Source organism: Salvelinus fontinalis, chromosome 26 (assembly GCF_029448725.1).
Source record: "Salvelinus fontinalis isolate EN_2023a chromosome 26, ASM2944872v1, whole genome shotgun sequence".
NCBI lineage: Eukaryota > Metazoa > Chordata > Actinopteri > Salmoniformes > Salmonidae > Salvelinus > Salvelinus fontinalis.
The window spans coordinates 25,513,441-25,540,860 of NC_074690.1; the positions used below are offsets into that span (position 1 = coordinate 25,513,441).

The 27,420-nt window shown below is 41.7% G+C and overlaps 2 protein-coding genes across 2 annotated transcripts in view; one reads left to right on the forward strand and one right to left on the reverse strand.

Annotated features, from left to right (window-relative positions):
* Window positions 1-27,420, reverse strand: part of LOC129824004 (laminin subunit gamma-1-like) — a 75,367-nt gene that overhangs the window by 38,208 nt on the left and 9,739 nt on the right. The window lies entirely within an intron of this gene.
* The window catches only part of LOC129824005 (testicular spindle-associated protein SHCBP1L-like), a 28,705-nt gene continuing 25,090 nt past the window's right edge, over window positions 23,806-27,420 (forward strand). Inside the window, exon 1 of the mRNA XM_055883248.1 lies at window positions 23,806-24,288. Coding sequence (XP_055739223.1) covers window positions 24,235-24,288 — 54 coding nt within the window. The 5' untranslated portion in view covers window positions 23,806-24,234. The remainder of the gene's footprint in view (window positions 24,289-27,420) is intronic.

A 27,420-nucleotide genomic window follows, 5' to 3' on the forward strand; every position in this document is an offset into this window, starting at 1 on the left:
GTTAATCGCATAGCCAATTTCTATACTCATAAACCGTGAACATCGTATGAAAAACAGATGGTACCTTTTCCCGAAGACAATCTCATTCATTCTATTTTAACACAGAAGAGATCTTTCCTTAAGAACATTAGAGTCAAGAGGAAGAAGCCCACACACTGCCATTAAGTCAACATGCAGAACATTTTGTACTTGACGTTCTGTGGCTGTTGGAAGACTCCAACATGTTCAGTGCCAGGTGGTTTCTGCCAGTTCTCCTCACGACACTACCTAAAATGTTTGACAACAGTTTATTTTGGCAATGAAACCCTTTATCTACTTCCCCAGAGTCAGATGAACATGTTCGTTTTTACCAAAGACTTCCAGTCATTGCACTAACAATAGTTAGCATTGGCTTGCGAAACTAATGTATGCATTAATGACAAATGTATTATAGAAAATGAGTAACCAAATCAAAATGTTTTGTCACATGCATCGAATACAACAGATGTAGACCTTACAGTGAAATGCTTACTTACAAGCCCTTAACACTTATTATTCTTTATACTGCATTGTTGGTTAAATAAAAAACAGAAAAGTAACAAATCAAAGTAACAAATAAAGAGCAGCGGGTAAAATAACAATAGCGAGGCTATTTACAGGGGGTACCGGTACATAGACAATGTGGGTAGGCACCGGTTAATCGAGGTAATATGTACATGTAGGTAGAGTTAGTGACTATGCATAAATAATAAACAGAGTAGCACCAGCGTAAAGGGGGGGATGCAAAAGTGTATGTGGTTATGGGCTAGTTATTTAAAAGTGGACATATGGTGGCTTCCCACCCATTGAGACGAGGCTAGTTCTTTTGATGTCAAATTCCTTTGAATGTATTATTGTTCACATTCTTGGGTTAAACCAAGGTGGTATGCTTTGCTGTTGGCTATTTGATGAAGGGTCTTTCAACACACCTCTCAGTTGTCAGAGATGAGAGGTGATAAAACTGATTATTAGTGATTGGGTTTGGGATAAGGTTTCATTGACATCCCACAAAGGCATCAAAATACAAAGCCGATTGCTTCAGGCTGAGTGTTAGCAACGAGAGCGAGGCTGTAAGTGAAAATGGTGCTGAAAGTTGGAGCGCCTCCCTGGGAGAAAAGTCAGTCACACCAAATCTCTTATTCAATCTCTGCAGACAATCTCTTATTGAATAAGATAATCTCTTCAGAATCTCTTATTCAATCTCTGAGGCTGAAAAGACTCAGATCTCAGATCCCCTCAGAACTCAGATCCACTCAGATCCTCCAAAGGTTCTACAGCTGCACCATTGAGAGCATCTTGACTGGCTGCATACCCGCTTGGTATGGCAACTGCTTGGCATCCGACCGCAAGGCGCTACAGAGAGTAGTGCGTATGGCCCAATGTATCACTGGTGCCGAGCTCCCTGTCATCCAGGACCACTATACCAGGCGGTGTCAGAGGAAGGCCCTAAAAATGGTCAAAGGCTCCAGCCACCCAAGTCAGACTGTTCTCTCTGCTACCGCACAGCAAGCAGTACCAATGCACAAAGTCTGGAACCAACAGGACCCTGAACAGCTTCTACACCCAAGCCATAAGACTGCTAAATAATTTGTTAAATAGTTAAGCAATAGCTACCTGGACTGCATTGACCCTTTTTGCACTAACTCTTCAGATTCATCATATACGCCGCTGCTACTGTGTATTATCTATTCTGTTGCCTAGTCACTTTATCCCTACCTACAGTGCCTTCGGAAAGTATTCAGACCAATTGATTTTTTCCAAATTTTCTTACATTACAGCCTTATTCTAAATGGATAAAAAAATAACAGGTTGTTAAAACAGGTCCCACAAAAACCAAGCCATGAGGTCGAAGGAATTGTCCGTAGAGCTCCGAGACAGGATTGTGTTGAGGCACAGATCTGGGGAAGGGTACCAAAAAATGTCTGTAGCATTGAAGATCCAAGAACACAGTGACATCCATCATTCTTAAATGGAAGCTGTTAAGAACCACCAAGACTTTTCCTAGACCTGGCCGCCAGGCTAAACTGAGCATTCGGGGGAGAAGGGCCTTGGTGAGGGAGGTGACCAAGAACCTGATGGGCACTCACTCAGAACTTTAGAGATCCTCTGTGGAGATGGGAGAACCTTCCAGAGGGACAAACATCGTTGCAACACAACAGATCTGTGAGAGGCGGAATTCTTACTGGTTGGTAGGTGATCAAATACTTATGTCATGCAATAAAATGCAAATTAATTACTTAAAAATCATACAATGTGATTTTTCTGGATGATAAAAATTACAGACCTCTACATGCTTTGTAAGTAGGAAAACCTGCAAAATCGGCAGTGTATCAAATACTTTTTCTCCCCACTGTAAATTATCAAAAATGTACAAAAAAAAGTTGTTTCGTCATCATGGGGTATTGTGTAAATTGACGAGGGAAAAAAACAATTGAACACATTTTTGAATGAGAATGTAATGTAACAAAATGTGGAAAAAGTCAAGGGGTCTGAATACTTTCCGAAGGCACTGTATATGTACATATCTACCTCAATTACTTCATACCCCTGCACATCGACTTGGTACTGGTACCCTGTGTATATAGCGAAGATATCATTACTCAATGTGTACTTATTCCTCTTATTAGTTTTCTATTATTTCTTTTTTTCTCTGCATTGTTGGGAACGGCCTGTAAGTAAGCATTTCATTGTTAGTCTACACCAGTTGTTTATGAATCATGTGACTAATAAAATTTTATTTGAAAACCTGGGTGATGATTGTAACCCTTCCTAATGGCTGAAAATTCAGATTTTTTAAAGCCCTCAGCTTATGAAAAGGTCTAATTATTTCCGAAAATCATTAGAAAAACATAATTAGTTCAGCCAAATGAGTAGAACTATCAGAGCCCTAAAATCGTGTCCGTATATGTTGTTTCGCTCCATTTACATTCAAGGGGAAAACAGCTAAATCAGCCATTTAAAATACATATATTATCAAGTATTCTCTAGGTTGATATTATCGAGGTGTCATTTAGAAACTTCTCCCCCTACATGCTACTTTTAAGGTGTGTCCTTATTTTCACCTTTTACAGGGTTTGCTGGGATGATCTGCCTGTGGGATTTGGGCCTCCATCCCCTTACACCCAGTAGAGGCACAGCCTGGGGTGAGTAGCAGGGAATATCTGGAGGATGAGGGGGATTACGGGTTGTTGTAGGGTGTGTGTTAATGTCCAGGGGAAGGCCCCAAGCCACACCATGGTCCAATTATATTTCCTCCCATGACCTCATCACATTCTTTACGTGGGAGATGAACAATGACCGCTTTGAGTTTTAACGTGTGGGCATGACAACTTTTTTTCCCCTTGTACACGATTTTCTCCATCTGCTCGGGAGATATGTAGAACATCTGATTAACTCAACACTCCCACGGGCTGAACCAATACACGGACAGACATGGGGATCGGATACAGCAACAACCATGGCATGAACTCACTGCAATCAATTTACTTCAGGGCACAATCCAATTCAGTTAACACCTTGCTAATATGATCTAGTAACCTATAGGGCAAATTTATTCATATCAAAATCATATCAAATTCTAAAAAGGCAACTAAAGCACTTCTGAAGTAGATTTTTAATTGCTTGTGTGCTTACACACCATGTAGGCTAGTCCTCACTGTCAAGTATATACCCAAACCCCATTAATGTAAGCAAAGAAAAAAGCGTGAGCTGCAGGGGAGAAGATGGCCGTGTGCTTCTACATTAAACAGGAGAAAAGAAAAGGTCAACTCATTAGGGCTATTTTGTTTTTCTCTAACAGGTGTCATGACGGGTCAGAGTCTGACAAGTAAAACCTCCAGAGATAAAAACCTGAACAAATTGAATGTTATTTTCAGAAAGGGTGGGGGAGGGCAACATTACAATTGAGGAATCCGAGGAATGTGCCCGAGTCCTTCATCTGAAGGGCTGATAGCCCGTTACTAACTGCCTCTGAGAACTGTCAGACTGGTATAAAGATCCCCCTCACCCAGCTGATCTCTAAAATAAACTGTTTCCGGCAGGTCCAGCAATTCAAAGGGAGCCCCCTCTCTGTCAGAAAGAGGTGCTTTCCCAGCATGATGATACTTCTTTCACAGGATTCACAGCATGTTGCTTGTAAAAACATATGATCCCCTTTCAAACAGACCCATTTTTACCTCTCGTCGACATTCTCCTTTAATTTAGCGATTTCGTAGCGGCAAATGAGCAAGAAATATTCAAGAGGTTAATCGAACTCGACCAAAACAATGGAATTGCCATTGAAATGCGTCAGGAAAAGGGGCGTGAGGGAAGATCCTGAGGCTCCTCATTGCCTCCCAGCAAAATTAGCCTACATTTAGGTTTAAGTCTATTTCACACTATGTTGAGTTAAAAATCAGAGTAAAATGCTTGTTTGGATGTCAACCCCAACATGTTCATGTCATCATTACCAATCAACTGATTAGTTAAAAACAACTGACTACCACATCCGATTTCTGTATGCTAACCAAACTTATAAGTGAGTTAGCATTTAGCAGTCACTACTTCTAAAAACAAAAAGGTACAACTTCACCATGTTATGCAGGGAAAACAGCCAAATACACTGCTCAAAAAAATAAAGGGAACACTTAAACAACACAAAGTAACTCCAAGTCAATCACACTTCTGTGAAATCAAACTGTCCACTTAGGAAGCAACACTGATTGACAATAAATTTCACATGCTGTTGTGAAAATGGAATAGACAAAAGGTGGAAATTATAGGCAATTAGTAAGACACCCCCAAAAAAGGAATGGTTCTGCAGGTGGTGACCACACACCACTTAGTTCCTATCCTTCCTGGCTGATGTTCTGGTCACTTTTGAATGCTGGCGGTGCTTTCACTCTAGTGGTAGCATGAGACGGAGTCTACAACCCACACAAGTGGCTCAGGTAGTGCAGTTCATCCAGGATGGCAAATCAATGCGAGCTGTGGCAAAAAGGTTTGCTGTGTGTCAGCGTAGTGTCCAGAGCATGGAGGCGCTACCAGGAGACAGGCCAGTACATCAGGAGACGTGGAGGAGGCCGTAGGAGGGCAACAACCCAGCAGCAGGACCGCTACCTCCGCCTTTGTGCAAGGAGGTGCACTGCCAGCGCCCTGCAAAATGACCTCCAGCAGGCCACAAATGTGCATGTGTCTGCTCAAACGGTCAGAAACAGACTCCATGAGGGTGGTATGAGGGCCCGACGTCCACAGGTGAGGGTTGTGCTTACAGCCCAACACCGTGCAGGACATTTGGCATTTGCCAGAGAACACCAAGATTGGCAAATTCGCCACTGGCGCCCTGTGCTCTTCACAGATGAAAGCAGGTTCACACTGAGCACATGAGCACATGTGACAGACGTGACAGAGTCTGGAGACGCCGTGGAGAACGTTCTGCTGCCTGCAACATCCTCCAGCATGACCGGTTTGGCGATGGGTCAGTCATGGTGTGGGGTGGCATTTCTTTGTGGGGCCGCACAGCCCTCCATGTGCTCGCCAGAGGTAGCCTGACTGCCATTAGGTACCGAGATGAGATCCTCAGACCCCTTGAGACCATATGCTGACACATGCACATTTGTGGCCTGCTGAAGGTCATTTTGCAGGGCTCTGGCAGTGCACCTCCTTGCACAAAGGCGGAGGTAGCGGTCCTGCTGCTGGGTTGTTGCCCTCCTACGGCCTCCTCCACGTCTCCTGATGTACTGGCCTGTCTCCTGGTAGCGCCTGCATTCTCTGGACACTACGCTGACAGACACAGCAAACCTTTTTGCCACAGTTCGCATTGATGTGCCATCCTGGATGAACTGCACTACCCGAGCCACTTGTGTGGGTTGTAGACTCCGTCTCATGCTACCACTAGAGTGAGAGCACCGCCAGCATTCAAAAGTGACCAATACATCAGCCAGGAAGCATAGGAACTGAAGTGGTCTGTGGTCACCACCTGCAGAATCACTCCTGTTTTGGGGGGGTGTCTTGCTAATTGCCTATAATTTCCACCTTTTGTCTATTCCATTTTCACAACAGCATGTGAAATTTATTGTCAATCAGTGTTGCTTCCTAAGTGGACAGTTTGATTTCACAGAAATGTGATTGACTTGGAGTTACATTGTGTTGTTTAAGTGTTCCCTTTATTTGTTTGAGCAGTGTATATACATGTGTATTGATTTTAAGAAAGGCATTGATGTTTATGGTTAGGTACCTTTTTCGCGAATGCGCACCGCATCGATTATATGCAACGCAGGACATGCTAGATAAACTAGTAATATCATCAACCATTTGTAGTTAACTAGTGATTATGATTGATTGTTTTTTATAAGATAAGTTTAATGCTAGCTAGCAACTTACCTTGGCTTCTTACTGCATTTGCGTAAAAGGCAGGCTCCTCGTGGAGTGCAATAAGAGGCAGGTGGTTAGTGCATTGGACCAGTTAAGTGTAAGGTTGCAAGATTGAATCCCCGAGCTGACAAGGTAAAAATCTGTCGCTCTGCCCCTGAACAAGGCAGTTAACCCACCGTTCCTAGGCCGTCATTGAAATTAAGAATGTGTTCTTCTTTAACTGCTTAGTTAAATAAAGGTGTAAAACTCTGCGACCAAAAATACCGATTTCTGATTGTTATGAAAACTTGAAATCTGCCCTAATTAAAATCGGCCATTCCGATTAATCGGTCGACCTCTAATTTTTACAGGTAGAGTTGCTGTTTGAAATAGGTTGCTGCATGCAGACTGCTATTTTGTTTATGCTTTTTCATAATTATAAGGACAAGTTTGATGACGTCGGACCACAATAGAAGGTTCAGGATGCGAGCCAAAGCCGTAAGATGAAAAGGGGACATTTATACTGAGGGGTTGGCGGGACTTTTAAACACATTACTGCAATCATGACTAGGTCTGTTGGTGGAAATAAACTAGGCTTTGTTACCGGCAATACCATTCATATTTAAAGAAAAGTTGGCAGCATGCTAAAGTTGGCAGGTTTTCTTCTTGGTTTGAAAGGGATATGAGAAACACCACAATGATGCCAAAAAGCTGACAGCTCTATTTCCACCAAACAGTGCCACTGGTGATACTGTTGTACTATAGGTTGTCAATCAAAATGTTCCAGACAGTTGAAATCCATGGCACAACAGGCTTAGCCATTTGGAAAATGACTGACAAACATGAAAAGGTTGCCATGCTATTATCTTTCAAACACTGCTGTACGTTGCAGAGGCTGGTATATTAGGGACATGTGAAAACCTGTAATACTGTTGACAGTTACACATTAATGTTCTTGTAAATATATAACCAAGTTTCAATTTGTTAGTCTCTCACATTTGGAAACTTTTAGAACAAATGCAGGCTTATTTGTACTTATAAGAAATTCTTCACATGATAGTGGAATGCTGTTCCTATCAACTCAATCTCCTCCCCTGCTTTAGCAGTAAACACAGAAGCAGCCTGCAGGCAGAGATTGGTGGTGAGGGGATTAAAATCAATGCACACCCTCGCAAGACGGAGGTAGACTAGTCGTAGTGGACCATTGTTGAGGTGAATATACTGAACAACTATGTAGTATCCTGGGGGGGTGGGCGGAGGAGGTTATCCGAGGACGCGTTCAAAATGGCACCTTATTCCCTATATTGTGCACTACGTTTGACCAGAGCTCTAGGGGCCCAGGTCTAAAGTAGTGCACTATATTGGGAATAGGGTGCCATTTGGGACAAAACCAGTGTCCACCATGGGGTCTCCAATTAAGGCAGAGGAGGATGAGCAGGAAGGAACCAAGGGTGGGAAGGAGGTAACGATTGCTTTTAATGGTTAAAGACAGTGCCCCATCATTAATTCAAACTTTGGGTGGGATCTCATCTCAGTTCCCAGTGTGAAAAGAAAACGACTAGTTGTGTTGGCAAGCCTGTGATTGTCCCACTAGCTACTGTTCCTTGACTACTGAATTATTTTAGTAGGCTACATCATGGGAAGATCCATGGGGGGGGGGGGTTATTAAAATATGTCTGTCTGCCTTGAGCAAACTACGTTAATAAAACCAGTGAGAAAGTGTCACAGGCAGTGCAGTAGGCCCTTCTGTTATGCATTACCGGAAACAAAAAAGATTTATTTTGTTTCAAAATATGAATTACTTTGCAAACTAAAACCGTATTCTGCTTTGTCATTGGTGTAGGCTTAGATCCATGGGGTCACAAAACAGAGACGCTGTTTGGCTAAGCTTTATTTGCTCAGGCCACCTAAGATGAAGCCACCCAGCCAATAGGCATTACAACACGAGGATGACAGGAACAAACAAAACATGGCCTGCTTTGCCCACCCCGCCTAAATAAATCAAGACAAAAGATCTCAGTAGGACACAGAAGGAACAATTTGCTCAGTGTCACTCCACAGCCCTCTGAATACTGTAGTTGGGACAAGTGTAATCAATGTCTGTGGCTTTATGTAAACCTACCATGGAATAGGTAACTTACAGAACAACAAATGTATCTATACCGAACAAAAATATAAACGCAACACGTAAAGTGTTGGTTCCATGTTTCATGATCAGAAATAAAAGATCGCAGAAATGTTCCCTACACACAGAAAGCTTATTTCTCTAAAATGTTGTGCACAAATGTGTTTACATCCCTCTGAGCATTTCTCCTTTGACAAGAAAACCCATCCACCTGACAGATGTGGTATATCAAGAAGCTGATTAAAACAGCATGATCATGTCACAGGTGCACCTTGTTCTGAAGACAATAAAAGGCCCCTAAAATGTGCAGTTTTGTCACAACACAGATGTCTCAAGTTGAGGGAGCATGCAATTTGCATGCTGACTGCAGGAATGTCCATCAGAGCTGTTCTCAGAAAATGTATTGTTAATTTCTCTACCATAAGCCATCTCCGTCATTTTAGAGAATTTGGTAGTTTGTCCAACTGGCCTCACAACCGCAGACCACGTGTAACCACGCCAGCCCAGAACTTCGACATCTGGCTTCTTCCCCTACGAGATCGTCTGAGACCATCCACCCTGACAGCTGATCAAACTGTGGGTTTGCACAACTAAAGTATTTTTGCACAAACTGTTAGAAACCGTCTCAGGGAAGCTCATCTGGGTACTTGTGGTCCTCACCAGGGTCTTGCCCTGACTGCAGTTCGGCGTCGTAACTGACTTCAGTGGGCAAATGCTCACCTTCGATTGGCCACTGGCACGCTGGATAAGTATTCCCTTCCGAGGATGAATCCCGGGATTTAACTGTATTGGGCAGATAGCAGACAACGTTTATGACGTCATGTGGGTCAGCGGTTTGCTGATGTCAATGTTGTGAAGAGAGTGCCCCATAGTGGCGGTGGGGTTATGGTATGGGCAGGCATAAGCTACGGACAATAAACAAATGCATTTTATCGATGGCAATTTGTATGCACAAACATACTGTGACGAGATCCTGAGGCCCATTGTCGTGCCATTCATGCGCCGCCATCACCTCATGTTTCAGTATGATAATGCACAGCCCCATGTCGCAAGGATCTGTACACAATTCCCGGAAGCTGAAAATGTCCCAGTTCGTCCACGGCCTGCATACCCACCATACATGTCATCCATTGAGCATTTTTGGGATGCTCTGGATCGACGTGTACAACAGCGTATTCCAGTTCGCCAATATCCAGCAACTTAACACAGCCATTGAAGAGGAGTGGGACAACATTCCACAGGCCACAATCAACAGCCTGATCAACTCAACTCATGTTACCGTTTATATTTTTGTTCAGTGTAGATTGCACGGTTAGGCCTAACTAACTTATTTGGAAAAACTTAAAAAAAATATATATACTGAACAAAAATAAAAAATGCAACAATTTAACGAGTTAGTTTGGAAATCAAATCGAAATAAATTCATTAGGCCCTAATCTACGGATTTCACATGAATGAGCAAGCCCTCCCACTTAGCAGCCAGGCACACTCACTGGGGAGCCAGGTCCAGCCAATCAGAATGAGTATTCCCCCACAAAAGGACTTTATTATAGACAGAAATACTCCTCAGCACAAAACTTCACATATTCGAGTGGCCTTTTATTATCCCCATCACAAGATGCACCTGTGTAATGATCATGCTGTTTAATCAGCTTCCTGATAATCCATCCACCTGACATGTGGCATATCTTGGCAAAGGAGAAATTCTCAGTAACATAAAAAAAAAAGTGTGCACAACATTTGAGAGAAATAAAAACTATTTGTGCGTGTGGAACATTTCTGGGATCTTTCATTTCAGCTCATGAAACCAGTACTTTACATGTTACGTTTAATTTTTTATTGACAGAGTTTGAGAAGCCTAATGCCTCAAATCTTATAGCGCTGCACTGAATAGGACACGTACAGTAGTCTGATGAATGCTCACTCACTGTCTAACAATCTCTTAACCACATCATCTCACCAGACATCTATTTCTAAAAAAGAATGCTAAACAAGTCATAACAATAGGCTTTTCTGCTCCGTATAACAATACACATGCTGGTGGTATGCAGTGAGACTGCCAGGGGATTTGTCAATTACTGTTTTATTTTTCTTCTTTCATCTGAAACATTTGGATTGTCAAAAACTGTTAAATATTCCTAAATTAAATAACTTATTTATTGTGTAAGTAAAAGGTTATGCTAGTGTGCTTTGTTTCCTTGTTCAAATTAAAATCACAATCTGATCACACTTGATCTTAAAGACACAGTAAAGTAAAAAAAAAGAAGAAAAAAAAAGATTTTCTTGTGTTTTATATACATTCCCACCTGGAATTATACTGTGAATCATGACAATACCCTTTTCAATGTAGGAGCTGTTTGAAAAGACTGCATGATATTTTTGCCTGTTTTAGTGGGATGGAGCTTTTGCCTTTCCATGGTGACATCACCATAAAACGTGTTAAATTAACAGACCAATAAGAAAGAGTTCCAAACCTCTGCCAATAACAGTTAGTTTTCAGTTTCCCCCTCCCCAATAAGACCACTCCTAGCAAAATTCTTGCTTTAAGAATTGCTCTTTGCTATTAAGCTATTTTTGTGTCTTTTTGACCATTTGAATTTAAAACAAATCACAGTAAGGTACTTCATTGCTACCCAGAAATGATTTGATATTGGGATAGAAACAGCTGCATTGGACTTTTAAAATTGGGTACTTGTGAAGATAAGCATTAGGGATGTTAAATAATTAAGAAGTATGCCACAAAGATTCAATGGAAAAAAGTCTTTTTTTCTTTCTTTTTTTTAACAAGCTAACCAACTGGCCTGATAAGGCACATCTGGCAGTATTGCTGCATACATCTGCAGTTTTCTTTAAGTTGCTCAAACAAGGGCGGACTCAGGGCAAGCCAGTGATGGGTATGATATGCTTTCCGCTTCAACTGTACATGCAGAGAATTTACAGCAAACAATGTAGTAGTAGATTAATAGGCCCGTAAAATACCTCTGTTCTACCACCTCTGGTCTCTTGGCCCTCCTTCCCCTATGGAAGTACAGCTCCAGCTCAGACCTGAGCCTCTATTAGCCATTGAAATGCTCAGTCAGATCATGTTGGTGTGTTGATACAAATAAAAAATATCTTTACATATACAGCCCTGATTGGCAGATAGTAGGCTCTAGACTAGAGTCTAGGCAGTCCTCCGCTTACCCCTTCAAAGTAAGAGGATACATAAGCAAATAAAAAAGGTGAGTGGTCATTGGTCAGAATATTCAGATCAGATTGTGATGTCATGATCTGGGCCAAAAAAATCCATCCCACCTGAACAGGCTGAAATTCCAGGCATTTTTTCAAACAGCTCTTACACAAAAAGGGCATTATCATAATTTTCACAATTTCAGAGTGTTATTTCAACCTCATAGTGTGGCAATATCATAAAAAAACTGGCAAATTACATTGGACTACACTGCCCCTTTAAAGAGTATCTTAAATAAATCCAACGGTGCTCTCCACCCCCAAAAATAGAAAAGGCACTTGTCTTTTCCTCCTACCACTGACTGTGCTGATAACTACTTTATTGAGGGAAAATAAACTTGCTATAATTGTGATGTTGTTGTCTCACCTAGCTATCTTAAGATGAATGCGAAATGACTAAAATGTTAAATGTAAAATGAGGATCTGATTTAGAGGAAGACCAGAGTCGTAAGGGGTTTTGCCTCACTCCATTCCTAGACTTTATGTCTGTACATGCATAGCCAGCCTCATAGTTAAAGTTTAAAAGCACTTCAAAACAAAAATATATTCCAAACTGGTGCTAGGGTTGACTCTTCAAAGTATTAGCATTTATTGACCTAGATATTTCAGATAACTGAGCCATCACCCAGATCTACAATCTATATAAGAATTGTTTAGACGCACAGGTTACCAGTGTTGAACTTCGGGAGAATTGAGGACAGACTTTAATACATCAAAGTCAAAAGATAATGAAACAAACATGGGTCATTAGTCTTTACTCTATAAAAAAAGAGTTTTCACAGACGCATGTTTTAACATGGATGTCAGACATATAACAGCTGCATAAACAGTTACTGAAGTCGTGCCAAACCTCATGTCCGGCCCTCCTCCTCAAATAGCATACTAGGGGAGGGTGACAGTGAGACTCCAATCACTGCCTCTGGGTAAGAGTCGTAGAAAGAAATAATTCCTGCTTTACGCATGAAATCCCCCACTACTTCCGATTTGGCTTGCATTAATCAATAACACATTTACACCAATAAAGTGTAAATAACTACAAACACCTGGCCTAATGTTGTCAGTACAAAAATACAGATTCAATCATTAGCTGTATGGGTTTTGAACACTACTCAAAAGGGAAGAACCTTGTTAATCTAATAAAACAGGGCAGCATGAAAGTCCACATCATTTGCTGGATGGCCTGTTCAGACAGGAAACAACTGTCACACACCAAGCCACCACCAAAATCTCACTGAAGCATCGATACGTAAGCGTTTTTCGTAATAAATTTGGGATTCTCCGAAACTAACAAAACAATTGTGGGAAATTAATGATGTTTGGAGATCTTCTGTATTATCACCCATCTCCAATTAATACAATTATCAAATGCATCTGGAAAAGATGTATTCAGCAAAGGAACTACGTACAAAGGGTCCAAATATCACATTTCTACCTGGGTTATGTATAAATCTCTTCACGCCTGACACCTTAGCCATAATGATCTGTTTACTACTCTTTGCAGAGTGCCTTGAGTGAAGAAGTCACTTAATTACCCCCCCCCCCCCCCCCAAACACAAGGGGATCCTTCCACTCAGCACAGGCTAAAAGTACCCTGCAAGCATCTGCATGCCTGTGTAATGCATCTCTTTCACATACGCACACTGTCTAAAATAATAGAAAATCCTTTCCCGAAGGGATTGAATCATGTCCTGGCACAGCAAAATCTCCATTTCTCAATGTAGACAACAACAACCTGGCCCCACCACACAGTTCGAGTGCACTTCCTATTTGTTTTTTGGGAGGTCAGTGTGTTGCCTAAGCCAAGTCTGTCAAGTCTATTTCCCACAGCCTTAGGTTCTGGCAGGGCGGAAGTGGATAACCATGTCAGTTCAGTCTGTCTGTGGAAAGGGTGACAAGCACACAGTCACATAGCATTAGTAGCTGGCGACCGAGCTGTGTCAATATGGTAAGTCATATTGAAAACTGCTGGTCTGATTACACGTTGGAGCGAAGATTACATGTAAATGCTTGGAAACACTGGCACACTCAGTAGGTCTTTCTAGTTAACAACTGGTCTAAGGTATATAGATAAATATTGATTTTGTTTCAATATGCACTTTTTCAACACATTTATTTAAGCCACAGTACATGTTTTGGATCCTGGGGTAAAGAATTTCAACTCTGCTTGTAGAAATTGGGATCTACCAGTAGACACCAATTGTCAAAAATCCACCCCTGGAGATAACACACCTTAGGGATAACAGCCAAGCAAAGGTTTAAAATATATTATGTTGGCACAAAAATGGCAATATTCATTCAGTAAGGCATTCTTATCAACAGATCTCCACTGAAAGAAAGAGGTACAGTATGCCTGTTTAAAAACCCTGTGATACAAAAAGTTAATCCAGCCACTGAAGTAACAGAAAACCTAGAGAACAGATCAAACCATGATAAAAGTTAGACTTAAAGAGGAAACTTTATTTCAGATACAAGAGAATAGTACTATTCAAAAGGCTCCTCTCCAAGAGATAAGCAAGGAGACATTCTCCTTACTAGACAAAATCAAAAATGTTTAGTGCACCCCACTCCCCTTCACAGCAGATTCATTTGACTTCTGAGCTTTCATACTCCATCACCACATCTTTTGAACAGAGCTTGTTTAGTCTAAACCAGCATGAGGAAAGCAAAAGAGGATTCACATTTTCAGTTGGAGGTCACGGGAAGCAAATACAAAAAATCTTGAGTTAACATCTAGAAACATATGCAGGTCTACTGGGTTATCAGGTGTATGATAACTGGTCATAAAACCATATTGCTTATAGAAGCTTTCACAACTTTCATAGCTAATGACTTAACATGCACCATTTAAAAGGCTTTCTGTTATCAATGTTGTGTTACAGTGAGGAATGAATAAAGGAAGCAAGCGCACAGGAAAAAACCTGAGCTGTCACCATGATAGACTCGTTGAATTAGATGGCACAGCATTTTCAAACATTCACTGGCCTTTCCAAGCTACATATGGTCTATGAATAAATAAGTGGGCATTGGCCTTTGGACAGCTGCTGACACTAAAACAAGGCTAACCATATAAATGTGTTTGGGTGTGACGCACTGTTATCAAATAAGCATTTAGATCATCTGATACCAAATTAGAGTACGCAATATTTTTATTTAGTTAGTCATCCATTTTTTTTATTTTTACATGGGACTTAACAGTTGACAATCAACCCATGCTAATTGGTAGCGGGAGGCTAAAACAGAGGTCAGAGAAGAGCTCCCTCATTAGGTATTCAGCTGTTTGCCAAACAATAATGACAGGCTTGAGGGTGTAGCGCTTTCAGATCCTGTCCTTCTTAGGCAGCCGTTACACCACTCAACCTGCACGAAATTCTAGTGGCTTGCAATTGAGTTGCTTCATGAAACACCACTCCTGCAACTAATCAGCAACTTGGTTGCATCCAGTTGAAACGTTTCAACTTCATGCTACTAGTTGCAAGCAAGAGCCAATCAAAACAAACACTTTAAAAATAAAAATAATAAGGAACAAGGTTTTGAAGTGTCTATCCTATATCTTAGAGCTATATGAAAACACAGGAAAGGCGTTATTTATATATTTCTAAAACATATTTAACCCCTTATTTTTGTTGCCACAAAACTACTTCCATTCGTTTGAATGGGCTACCTTCAAACGTAGAGCAAAACAATAATATTTTGTAGGCCAAACCATTCGGATGTTTACATGAGAATACCTGTTTTTGGGATGTCTCATGGTCTGACAAACACCGCTCTTGCTCTGCCACCTTTCACCTCAGATGCAGAAGGCGCATATGCAGGTGCTGTGGATTGAAACGCAGCCCATGCAAAAAAATGGTTTATTTTGCTTAAACTGATGTGTTGATGTTTATTTTTTTTTTTTTTATTACTTAGATTGACGCACGGGTACGTTAAACTCTTAAGGATTAATCGCGCTTGAGTTGCTTCATGTAACAGCAAAGTTGCTGGAGATGTCACATGCAACTGCAACTAAAATTGCATGAAAGTTGCTTCGTGTAACTCCAGCCTTAGGGTGTTATTCTCACAGATTTCTCAGGAGATCATGCTAGTGCTAAACACTGGGTTAGGCCTAAACCTTTTTACCATTTTAGCCCAGAATCAACAGATTATTTAGATTTAAAGGTACAATAGACAAGTCTGGATGGACTTTAGGCACAGCGTCGGCGCTGGAGGCAGCGAGAGTAATTGGATGCTGAACGCAAACGTGCTCATCTCGTCCCACCATGCTTTTTTCGAGCGTGTGCTAGACAGACAGGGCCATATGAAGGATTGCCTGCTTAGACTTACTATTGAAAAATGTTTAGGCTCTAGTCGAGCAGAAGTTAGATAATGGAAATGTATGACTTAGCATCTCACGCACGTCAATTACCACATTCTTATCGGCAGACTCAATAGCCTTGGTTTCTCAAATGACTGCCTTGCCTGGTTCACCAACTACTTCCCAGACAGAGTTCAGTGGGTCAAATCGGAGGGCCTGTTGTCCAGGCCTCTGGCAGTCTATGGGGGTGCCACAGGGATCAATTCTCGGGCCGACTCCTTTCTCTGTATATCGCTCTTGCTGCTGGTGATTCTCTGATCCACCTCCATGCAGACGACACCATTCTGTATACATCTGGCCCTTCGTTGGACACTGTTAACAAACCTCCAAACGAGCTTCAACGCAATATAACAACTTTCGTGGCCTCCAACTGCTTTTAAATGCTAGTAAAACTAAATGCATGCTCTTCAACCGATTCCTGCCCGCACACGCACGCCCAACTAGCATCCCTACTCTGGACAGTTCTGACTATGTGGACAACTACAAATACCTAGGTGTCTGTTTAGACTAAACTCCACTTCCAGACTCACATTAAGCAGCTCTAATCCAAAATTAAATCTAGAATCGACTTCCTATTTCGCAACAAAGCCTCCTTCACTCATGCTGCCAAACATACCCTCGTAAAACGGACCATTCTTCCGATCCTTGACTTTGGCGATGTCATTTACAAAATAGCCTCCAATACTACTCAGCAAACTGGATGCAGTCTATCACAGTGCCATCTGTTTTGTCACCAAGGCCCTATATATTACCCACCACTGCGATCTGTATCCTCTCGTTGGCTGGCTCTCACTACATATGTCGCCAAACCCACTGGCTCCAGGTCATCTATAAGTCTTTGCTCAGTAAAGCCCTGCCTTATCTCAGCTCACTGGTCACCATAGCAACACACACCCGTAGCACGAGCTCCAGCAGGTATCTCTCACTGGTCATCCCCAAAGCCAACACTTTCTTTGGCCGCCTTTCCTTCCAGTTCTCTGCTGCCAATGACTGGAACGAATTGTAAAAATCACTGAAGCTGGAGACTTATATCTCCCTGTCTAAATTTAAGCATCAGCTGTCAGAGCAGCTTACCGATCACTGTACATGTACACAGCCAATCTGTAAGTAGCACACCCAACTACCTCATACCCATATTGTTATTTATCCTCTTGCTATTTTAAACCCCAGTATCTCTACTTGCACATCATCAACTGCACATCTATCACTCCAGTGTTAATGCTAAAATTTTAATTATTTCACCTCTATGGCCTATTTTATTACCCCCCTACATTTGCACACACTGTACATAGATTTTTCTATTGTGTTATTGACTGTACGTTTGTTTATGTGTAACTCTGTGTTGTTGTTTTTGCCGCAATGCTTTGCTTTATCTTGGCCAGGTCGCAGTTATGAGAACTTGATTTCAACTGGCCTACCTGGATAAATAAAAGTGAAATAAAATTAAAATCCTATCTTCTGAGTCAGGGTTTCCCAAACTTGATCCTGTGGGGCCCATATTATTTTGTTCACAAGCTTTTTCAAATGTTTGAGTTTCAGCTGCTAGGGAAGAGAAGACAATGCTTCTACTAGTCAGACTCAATCTCACGGGCACAAACATGACGGGTCACGTTGCCATGGTAACCTCCCACCCTTAAAGGGGCAGATGAATAATGTTCGTCTCATTTGTGATATTTTGGTTACAATTTAAAACAATACATCACTTCTTACTTTTAGACACATTAAAGCATAATCAGTCTGTTTTTTCCCCTGTTTTGTTGGTTTAAATTTTAACAAAAAAATTATAATTTGGCTGGTAAAAAAATCTGCATGGCTGTCACAGTGGCTGGTTGACCAAAATGTCAATTTTAGGCCTTGCTAGCTAGCTCGGCAAGCTAGCTTTCTACATTAAGCCATTAAAATATGTAATGCTTTGCTGGAACATAGTATGATTAATGTTAGATGACTAGTATAATTTATAACAGAGAGGAATAGCTAGTAAATGCTGCTAAACTAACGATAGTTTTGAGTTCTAGCTAGCCTACCAGCTTTGAGTGCACTATTGTTAAGGTCCGTCCAACAGTTCCCGAAGTACCTAAACTCTCCTGGTCCACAATCTTCATCCAACTTCCTTTTGGCTGGTCAAACTTTTTTGTAGTCTGTTTGCGGTTAACAGCATAGTCTTTCATGAAACTTATTTTAGTTCGCTCCTTAATGTTGTCCATGTTTGTTGTGGGGTCATTACAGGGGATTTCCACATAATGCGATAATTCGGATAGCCACGATCATGTTGGTGCTAGCAAGCAGGCTAGGTATAAACAACCAATAAATAATCAACCGACTGGTCAATAGCACCGCGATGTCGCAGAGTATTTGCACGAAGTTCAGCTTTCCCCAACTTTGATCCTGCCCTGTTCACACACCCTTTCCCATTCTCGCATCTTGTTGTCACCTGTGAAAAACCACTATTAGGATGAGAGGCAAGTGGCCACACCTCTTATGTGAAAGTGCGCAGGCCAAATTTCCCGCAAATCAGACCCAACCAAAGTAATTATAGCTGCGGCCACAGACTTCAAAGCATTTTATTATCTGATCCTTGCCACTTGATTATGGCTATTTGAATTAATATTTTTGACATACAGTGCCTTCAGAAAGTATTCATGCCCCTTGACTTGTTACAGCCCACATTTCAATTTGATTAAATTGAGATTGTGCGTAACTGGCCTACACACATAACACCCCATAATGTCAAACAACCCCCTTGTTACGGCAAGCGTAAATAAATTCAGGAGTAAAAATGCGCACATAATTAATAAGTCACATAAGTTACATGGACACACAGTGTGTAATAATAGTGTTTAACATGATTTGAATGACTACCTTATCTCTGTACCCTACACATACAATTATCTGTAGGGTCACTCAGTCGAGCAGTGAATTTTAAACCCCAAAGACCAGGAAGGTTTTCAAATGCCTCGCAAATAAAGGCACATTTTGTTAGATGGGTCATTTAAAAAAAATAAGACATAAAATATCCCTTTGAGCATGGTGGAGTTATTAATTACACTTTAGATGGTGTATTAATACACTCAGTCACTACAAAGATACAGGTAACCTTCCTAGCTCTTTTTCTCTCAAACTAGAAAAGTTTGACCTAACGGCTGTCAGCCTACCTTGGCAGGAACAACTCATTGTTTCCAACGGGTGGATGGGGTTTGTTGACAACACCCCAGTGATATCAAAGCACCTCTTGCTGCGCTTTGGTAGTGCAAAGGACTGCCCCTAAACTTACCACTGCCCTTATAATTAGCTCAGAGCAGCAAGAATGTTTCAACTTCAAAGTAAACACGGATGACTGGACAGCAAACAGGCTGTAGTTAAGCTTTTTAGGGATCCCCAATCACAGAATGAATATTGTGTGTAAAGTCTCAAAAGATAAGGTTCTGTCTTGAGGGCTGTGCGTAAGAGACTTTCCCTATAAGATTTAAAGACATGCAGGTAAATAAAGGAACAGAGAGAGCCAGGAGAGAAAGAGGAGGATTGGCGGGATAGAGGGGACGATGTGGTCAGACGGATATGAATGACCAAACAAAAAGGCTAATCCAGCAACTGAATAACCCCTCTCCAGGTAAAGAAAAGAGACAAAGGAGTTTTGTGAGGTTGTATGACTTTAGGAGGGGAAGGTGGGGAGCGGTCACCCATGCCTCAGATCTAAAGATAGGACTCTTTCGTCGTCAGAGACTCGAGGCACTTTTGATAGAGAGAGGGTTTATTCAGTTACAAGTTTAAACTGCCACAGGTGGAAATCCTAAAATGTTTGCTTTAATCATGTGTCCTTGGTAAAGTTAATCCTGGTTGACAATATTTAAAAAGAACTAAGTGACACTGACCAGTGATTTGCTCACCAAGGGTGGTCAAGTCAAATACAAATGCAAGCGCATCCAAAACCTTGAATCAAATAGGCCTAATATCTAAGCTATAAATGAATAATAATTCAGGAGTACTTAAACTACTTGCACTAACAACATAATAGTACAGTTAAAGCAAAGGCTAGCCAGCTCACTGGATTTTTTGTTGTTGCAAGCACAATATTTTGCCTAATGGACAGAAAATACTAGAAATTTCAATTTACGAAGACTGAAATCCATGTGAAATTAACTAGTAGGAACTAAGACCATATCAGTGATCAGCCACTGAAGTCCAGTGGTCCTCTTTGGTTCCCGAGTGGGGCTAAGGCACTGCATCTCAGTGCAAGAGGCATCACTACAGTCCCTGGTTCGAATCCAGGCTGTATCACATCCAGCCGTGATTGGGAGTTCCATAGGGCGGCGCACAATTGGCCCAGCGCCGGGCGGCGTAGGCCGTCATTGTAAATAAGAATTTGTTCTTAACTGACTTGCCTAGTTAAGTAAAGGTTAAATAAAAATAAACAAAAAGGAGGGAATGTCACAACAAAGTGAAGTAATGGCCTTGTTCCACAGGAAGAGATTATATTTGGCCAGGCAGACAAGGGAAGTCAGAGCTGTGAATCTGATTATACCTCTGGCTTAACTTTTGTCTGTGAAACCCCAAGTGTTCTTTGCTGAGCTGGATAAATCCAGCACAACCATATCATAATAAAATTGTTCAAAATAAAAATAATTTTCAAATAGGCTGCTCTACATCTAGGCAGCTTTGCGAGAGGCACACAAAGCCTAAACCCAGTCCTGTCTAACATGCACAAAATATAAAAACTTTACACCTGTTTTAAATACCTAACACCTATGATTAAATAGACAGAATTTTCACCAAATTTCCATGACCAACAATTGGCGGCGTCTCTGCAGTTGAAGTCGGAAGCTTACATACACCTTAGCCAAATACATTTAAACTCAATTTCACAATACCTGACATTTAATCCTAGTAAAAATTCCCTGTCTTGGGGCAGTTAGGATTACCACTTTATTTTAAGAATGTGAAATGTCATAATAATAGTAGAGTGAATGATTTAATTCAGCTTTTATCCTTTCATCTCATTCCCAGTGGGTCAGAAGTTTACACACTCAATTAGTATTTGGTAGCATTGCCTTTAAATTGTTTAACTTGGGTCAAACGTTTCAGGTAGCCTTCCCACAATAAGTTGGGTGAATTTTGGCCCATTCATCCTGACAGAGCTGGTGGAACTGAGTCAGGTTTGTAGGCCTCCTTGCTCACACACGCTTTTTCAGTTCTGCCCACAAATTTTCTATAGGATTGAGGTCAGGGCTTTGTGATGGCCACTCCAATACCTCGACTTTGTTGTCCTTGAGCCATTTTCCCACAACGTTGGAAGTATGCTTGGGGTCATTGTCCATTTGGAAGACCCATTTGCGACCAAGCTTTAACTTCCTGACTGATGTCTTGAGATGTTGCTTCAATATATCCACCTGATTTTCCTTCCCCACGATTCCATCTATTTTGTGAAGTGCACCAGTCCCTCCTGCAGCAAAGCACTCCCACATGATGCTGCCACCTCCGTGCTTCACGGTTGGGATGGTGTTCTTCGACTTGCAAGCCTCCCCCTTTTTCCTCCAAGCATAACGATGGTCATTATGGCTAAACAGTTCTATTTTTGTTTCATCAGACCAGAGGACATTTGTTCAAAAAGTATGATCTTTGTCCCCCTTGTGCAGTTGCAAACCGTAGTCTGGCTTTTTTATGGCTGTTTTGGAGCAGTGGCTTCTTCCTTGCCGTTCGGCCGTTCAGGTAATGTCGATATAGGACTCGTTTTACTGTGGATATAGATACTTTTGAACCCGTTTCATTCAGCATCTTCACAGGGTCCTTTGCTGTTGTTCTGGGATTGATTTGCATTTCTTGCACCAAAGTACGTTCATCTCTAGGAGACAGAAGGTGTCTCCTTCCTGAGCGGTATGACGGCTGAGTGATCCCATGGTGTTTATACTTGCGTACTATTGTTTGTACAGATGAACGTGGTACCTTCAGGCACTTGGAAATTGCTCCCAAGGTTGAAGCAGACTTGTGGAGGTCTACAATTTTTCCCCCTGGGATCTTAGCTGACTTCTTTCGATTTTCCCATAATGTCAAGCAAAGAGGCACTGAGTTTGAAGGTATGCCTTGAAATACATCCACTGGTACACCTCCAATTGACTCAAATGTCAATTAGCCTAACAGACGCTTCTAAAGCCATGGCATAATTTTCTGGAATTTTCAAAGCTGTTTAAAGGCACAGTCAACTTAGCGTATGTAAACTTCTGACCCAGTGGAATTGTGATACAGTGAATTATAAGTGAAATAATCTGTCTAAACAATTGTTGGAAACATTACTTGTGTCATGCAAAGTAGATGTCCTAGCCGACTTGCCAAAACTATAGTTTGTTAACAAGAAATTTGTGGAGTGGTTAAAAAAACGAGTTTTAATGACTCCAACCTAAGTGTATGTAAACTTCCGACTTCAACTATATAAAAAAAAGTATATGTAATGCGTTAGACACTGGGAGGTGGCTCTTTGATCCCATGTACTCCTGTCGTTGTGCAAGGCGCATAGTACAACACAAAGTAGTGTGCAACTGTATAAAACACACCGTTATCAAATCAAATTATATTGGTCACATGGTTAGCAGATATTAATGCGAGTAGGGAAATGCTTGTGCTTCTAGTTCCAACAGATTACTTGTTAGATATTACTGCACTAACAAATTCAAAATGACTACTTCATACACACAATGTAAGAGAATGGAATAAGAATACGTACATATAAATATATGGATGCGCGATGGCCATAGGCAAGATGCAACAGATAGTATACAATACAGCATATACATGAGTAATGTAGGATAAGTAAACATTATTTAAAGTGACATTACTTAAAGTGAGTCGTGATAACATTATAAAATACATTTATTTAAGTGGCCAGTGATTTGAGTCTGTATGTTGGCAGCAGCCTCTCTATGTTACTGATGGCAGTCTGATGGCCTTGAAATAAAAACCTGTTTTTGTCTCTCGGTCTCAGCTTTGACGCACCAGTACTGACCTCGCCATCTGGATGATAGCGGGGTGAACAGGCAGTGGCTCGGGTGGTTGTTGTCCTTGATGATCTTTTTGGCCTTCCTATGACATCGGGTGCTGTAGGTGTTCTGGAGGGTAGGTAGTCTGCCCCCAGTGATGAGTTGCGCAGACCGCACTACCCTCTGGAGAGCCTTGCGGTGATACAGCCCGACAGGATGCTCTCGATTGCGCATCTGTAGAAGTTTGTGAGGGTTTTAGGTGACAAACCAAATTTCCTGAGCTGCTGCGCCTTCACCACGCTGTCTGTGTGGGTGGACCATTTCAGTTTGTCCGTCATGTGTACGCCGAGGAACTTAAAACTTCTCTAGGGATAGGGATGCCGCATAGGCTTGCAGCCTTGCGAGGGTTAACATGTTTAAATGTTTTACTTATGTCGGCCACGTTGAAGGAGAGCACACAGTCTTTGGTAGGGGGCCATATTGGTGGCACTGTATTGTCCTCAAATCACACAAGTAAGTTGTTTAATTTGTCTGGGAGCAAGATGTTGATGTCCGTGACGGGGCTGTTTATCTGTAGACCCTGCCACATACGTCTCGTGTTTGAGCCATTGAATTAAAAAATAGCTTTGTTAAAATGCCCAGCTACAATAAATGCAGCCTCAGGATATGGTTTCCAGTTTAAATAGAGTGCAGTGAAGTTCTTTCAGGGCTGTCGGGGTATCTGCTTGGGGGGGGGGGGGGGGGGAATATACACGGCTGTGACTATAATCTAAGAGAATTCTCTTGAAAGATGATATCGGAATTTGATTGTAAGGAATTCTAGGTCAGGTGAACAAAAGGACTTGAATTCCTGGATTTTGTTATGATCACACCACGACTCGGTAATCATAAGGCATACACCCCCGCCCTTCTTCTTACTAGAGATGTTTGTTTCTGTCGGCACGACGGATATAGAAACCCGGTGGCTGTACCGACTGACAACATATACCGAGTGAGCCATGTTCTCTGTTTCACGGAAATGTTACAATCTCTGATGTCTCTCTGTGAAGCAACGCATTCCCTAATTTCATCCACCTTGTTGTCTAGAGACTGGACATTGGTGAGTAATATGCTCGGAAGCAGTGAATGGTGTGCTCGCCTTCTAAGTCTGACCAGGAGGACGCTCCATCTGCCTCTGCGATGACGCCGTTTTGGGTCGGCCTCTGGGATTAGAACCAATGTCCAGTGTCGAGGTCTGCCTCGGGAAAGTCGTATTCCTGGTCATAATGTTGGTAAGTTGACGACGCTCTTATATCCATATAGTTCTTCCCAGCTGTACGTAATAACACTTAAGATTTTCTGGGCTAACAACGTAAGAAATAATACATTAAAAAAAAATTGCTGTATAGTTTCCTAAGGACGTGAAGCGAGGCGATCGTCTCTGTCGACGCCTTCTTGCTTGGGCAACTGTATAAAACACGTGGTCAACCCTCAGTCTGGAGAACTACTGGGTGTGCAGGCTTTTGATCAAGCTCTCAAAACACAATATAGGTCTGGATTACCAGCTAATTTCTAAAATGTGGTTTGTTAGAGGAATAAAAGCTGCACACCCATTAGCTCTCCTGGAGGATGTTGACCACTCTTTACGTACACTGTGTATACAAAACATTAGGAACACCTGCTCTTTACATGACAGACTGACCAGGTTAATCCAGGTGAAAGCTATGATCCCTTATTGATGTCACTTGTTAAATCCACTTAAAATCAGTGCAGATGAAGGGAAGGAGACAGGTTAAAGAATGATTTTTAAGCCTTGAGACATGGATTGTGAATGTGTGCCACTCAGAGGGTGAATGGGCAAGACAAAAGATAAGTGCCTTTGAACGGGGTATGGTAGCAGGTGCCAGGGCACCAGTTTGTTTCAAGAACGGCAACGCTACTGTGTTTTTCACACTCAACAGTTTCCTGTGTGTATTAAGAATGGTCCACCCCCCAAAGGAGATCCAGCCAACTTGACACAACTGTGGGAAGCATTGGAGTCAACATGGGCTAGCATCCCTGTGAAACGCTTTCGACACCTTGTAGAATCCATGCCCAACGAACTGAGGCCGTTCAGAGGGCAAAAGGGGGAGTGCAAAGCAATATGAGGAAAGTCTTCTTAATGTTTTGTACGCTCAGTGTAGGTCCCAAATGGAACGCAAACAGATTGTCATCTGTAGCACTATAGACTCCACTGATCAGCCTAAACAAGATCAATAACTCAATGCAGGCACACTCCTATTGAATATGCATTCACGTGTATCGTGAGTAGGCCTATGCAGTCTTCCTTTACCCAGTTAATCAAGAGATTTACCATTCAAATAAAATGTTATGTAGAAAGACTGGTAAATATTAAAATGTATTGTTTGATTTTAAAATTGATCCATTAATGCATACATGGCTGTCTGGAAAATGTCACAGAAATGTTAGCATTTAATGACATTTTATTTTACCAGGTAAGTTGACTGAGAACACATTCTCATTTACAGCAATGACCTGGGGAATAGTTATAGGGGAGAGGGGGGGGTGAACAAGCCAATTGTAAGCTGGGGATGATTAGGTGACCGGGATGGTATGAGGGACAGCTTGGGAATTTAGCCAGGACACCGGGGTTGACACCCCCTACTTTTACGATAAGTGCCATGGGATCTTTAGTGACCACAGAGAGTCAGGACACCCGTTTCACGTACCATCCAAAAGACTGCACCCTACACAGGGCAATGTCCCTAATCACTGCCCTGGGGCATTGGGATATTTTTTTTGACCTGAGGAAAGTACCTCCTACTGGCCCTCCAACACCACTTCCAGCAGCATCTGGTCTCCCATCTAGGGACCAACCAGGACCAACCCTGCTTAGCTTCAGAAGCAAGCCAGCAGTAGGATGCAGGGTGGTATGCTGCTGGGTATTGAATATCGGCCTAAAATAAAAATCCGCCATCGCCCTCCTTGACCCTGAAAAAGGTGCCCTAGAAAAGCCATATTTGTTGTTCTACTTTAAAAAAAATTATAAAAGAGAAAATAACAACAGTAGGGATTAACATGGGTATCTGGGAACACTTCAAATTTCCCCAGAAAATGCAATGACAAGACCCGGGAAATTAAAAAACGAATTCCCAATGTCGGCACTAATGCAATTCCACTACATACACATGCGCAGCATCATATTAGCAAAAAAAGAATATAGCACATTATGCAAACAAGTTGCCACATGGAAGCCTTTAGCCCATCTTATTTACGTCACACAAAGTCACCATAAATTCAAAGCACACGCATAATTGACACTGCCGGACTAGACACGCTACCCGAATGTAGTTAATACACCCTACAGGAAACCACTACAGCATAGCTTATAAACGAACGAGTGCCTCAGCTGTCATTGTGAGACTCTTCAGATAATTTGGTTTCGGAGTTTATTTGCACTTTGTTATTTCATCATTTGCGTCCTTTGTTAAATGTATCTTAGCCTTTCCAACAATTTTTTAAAATTCACATATCTGTGACCATCAGAAAAACCTAGGACGTTAGAAATACAAGGTTTCCACGCTGAGCTAATTCATTCACCAGCAAAACAATAGGATGACGGCTCATCGCCCCATCCCCCACCACTTTCAGATTGGTATAATTTGCAACAGCTGGCCAGTCTTAAAAAAAGAATGACTGTCTTTTATTGTGTTTGGGAAAGCCTACAAGGAAAATTATGACTTGGGAACCTCAAGGGACAGAGAAAGACATTCCCACACTGCTGCGCACCATCTCATCTCTGGGATAGAGAAACCACTTCTGTGTGCTGGCCAAAGCTATTCTGGCCGTTAACCACCTCCCAGATCACAAAGGGATAAGTTATGGTGAAGTTTTTCACATCCTGATAGTGAATGGTTTCTGATGTAGGCCTACAGAGGATAGGACATACAAAAGAGTTCAAGCACAACTTCAGTAGCAGAAGATTTGGCCAGTAGTACATTGAAAGCAATATTATAAGTGTGTAGCATTAATTTAACTCTTTGAAGTATATGTAGGAATTAAATGCTATTTTGAGTTGACATGCCTCAGTCATATCAAAGTCACTAACTTGGGTTAATAAGCTATTTAACGATTGTTATCTGGATAATAGGCGGAACTGTTCATATCCTGCAGGTGTTCACTGCACGTTCATAGGAGTAAAAGATTGAACAATGTTTTAACAGTTTGCTTTGTTAGTTTAACTTCACTAAATCATGGTGCTGCCTCTTGGAATACAAATTGTAACCAGCCTTGGCAACCATTTGTGCACTGTTAAATAGCCTAAGTAGGGAGAATCCATGCCATTTAGTAAAAAGCTTCCCTTCTCCTTTAAGGATCTCAACAAATGCCTTTAAAAGTACATTTGAAACAGAAACCTCTAGGGG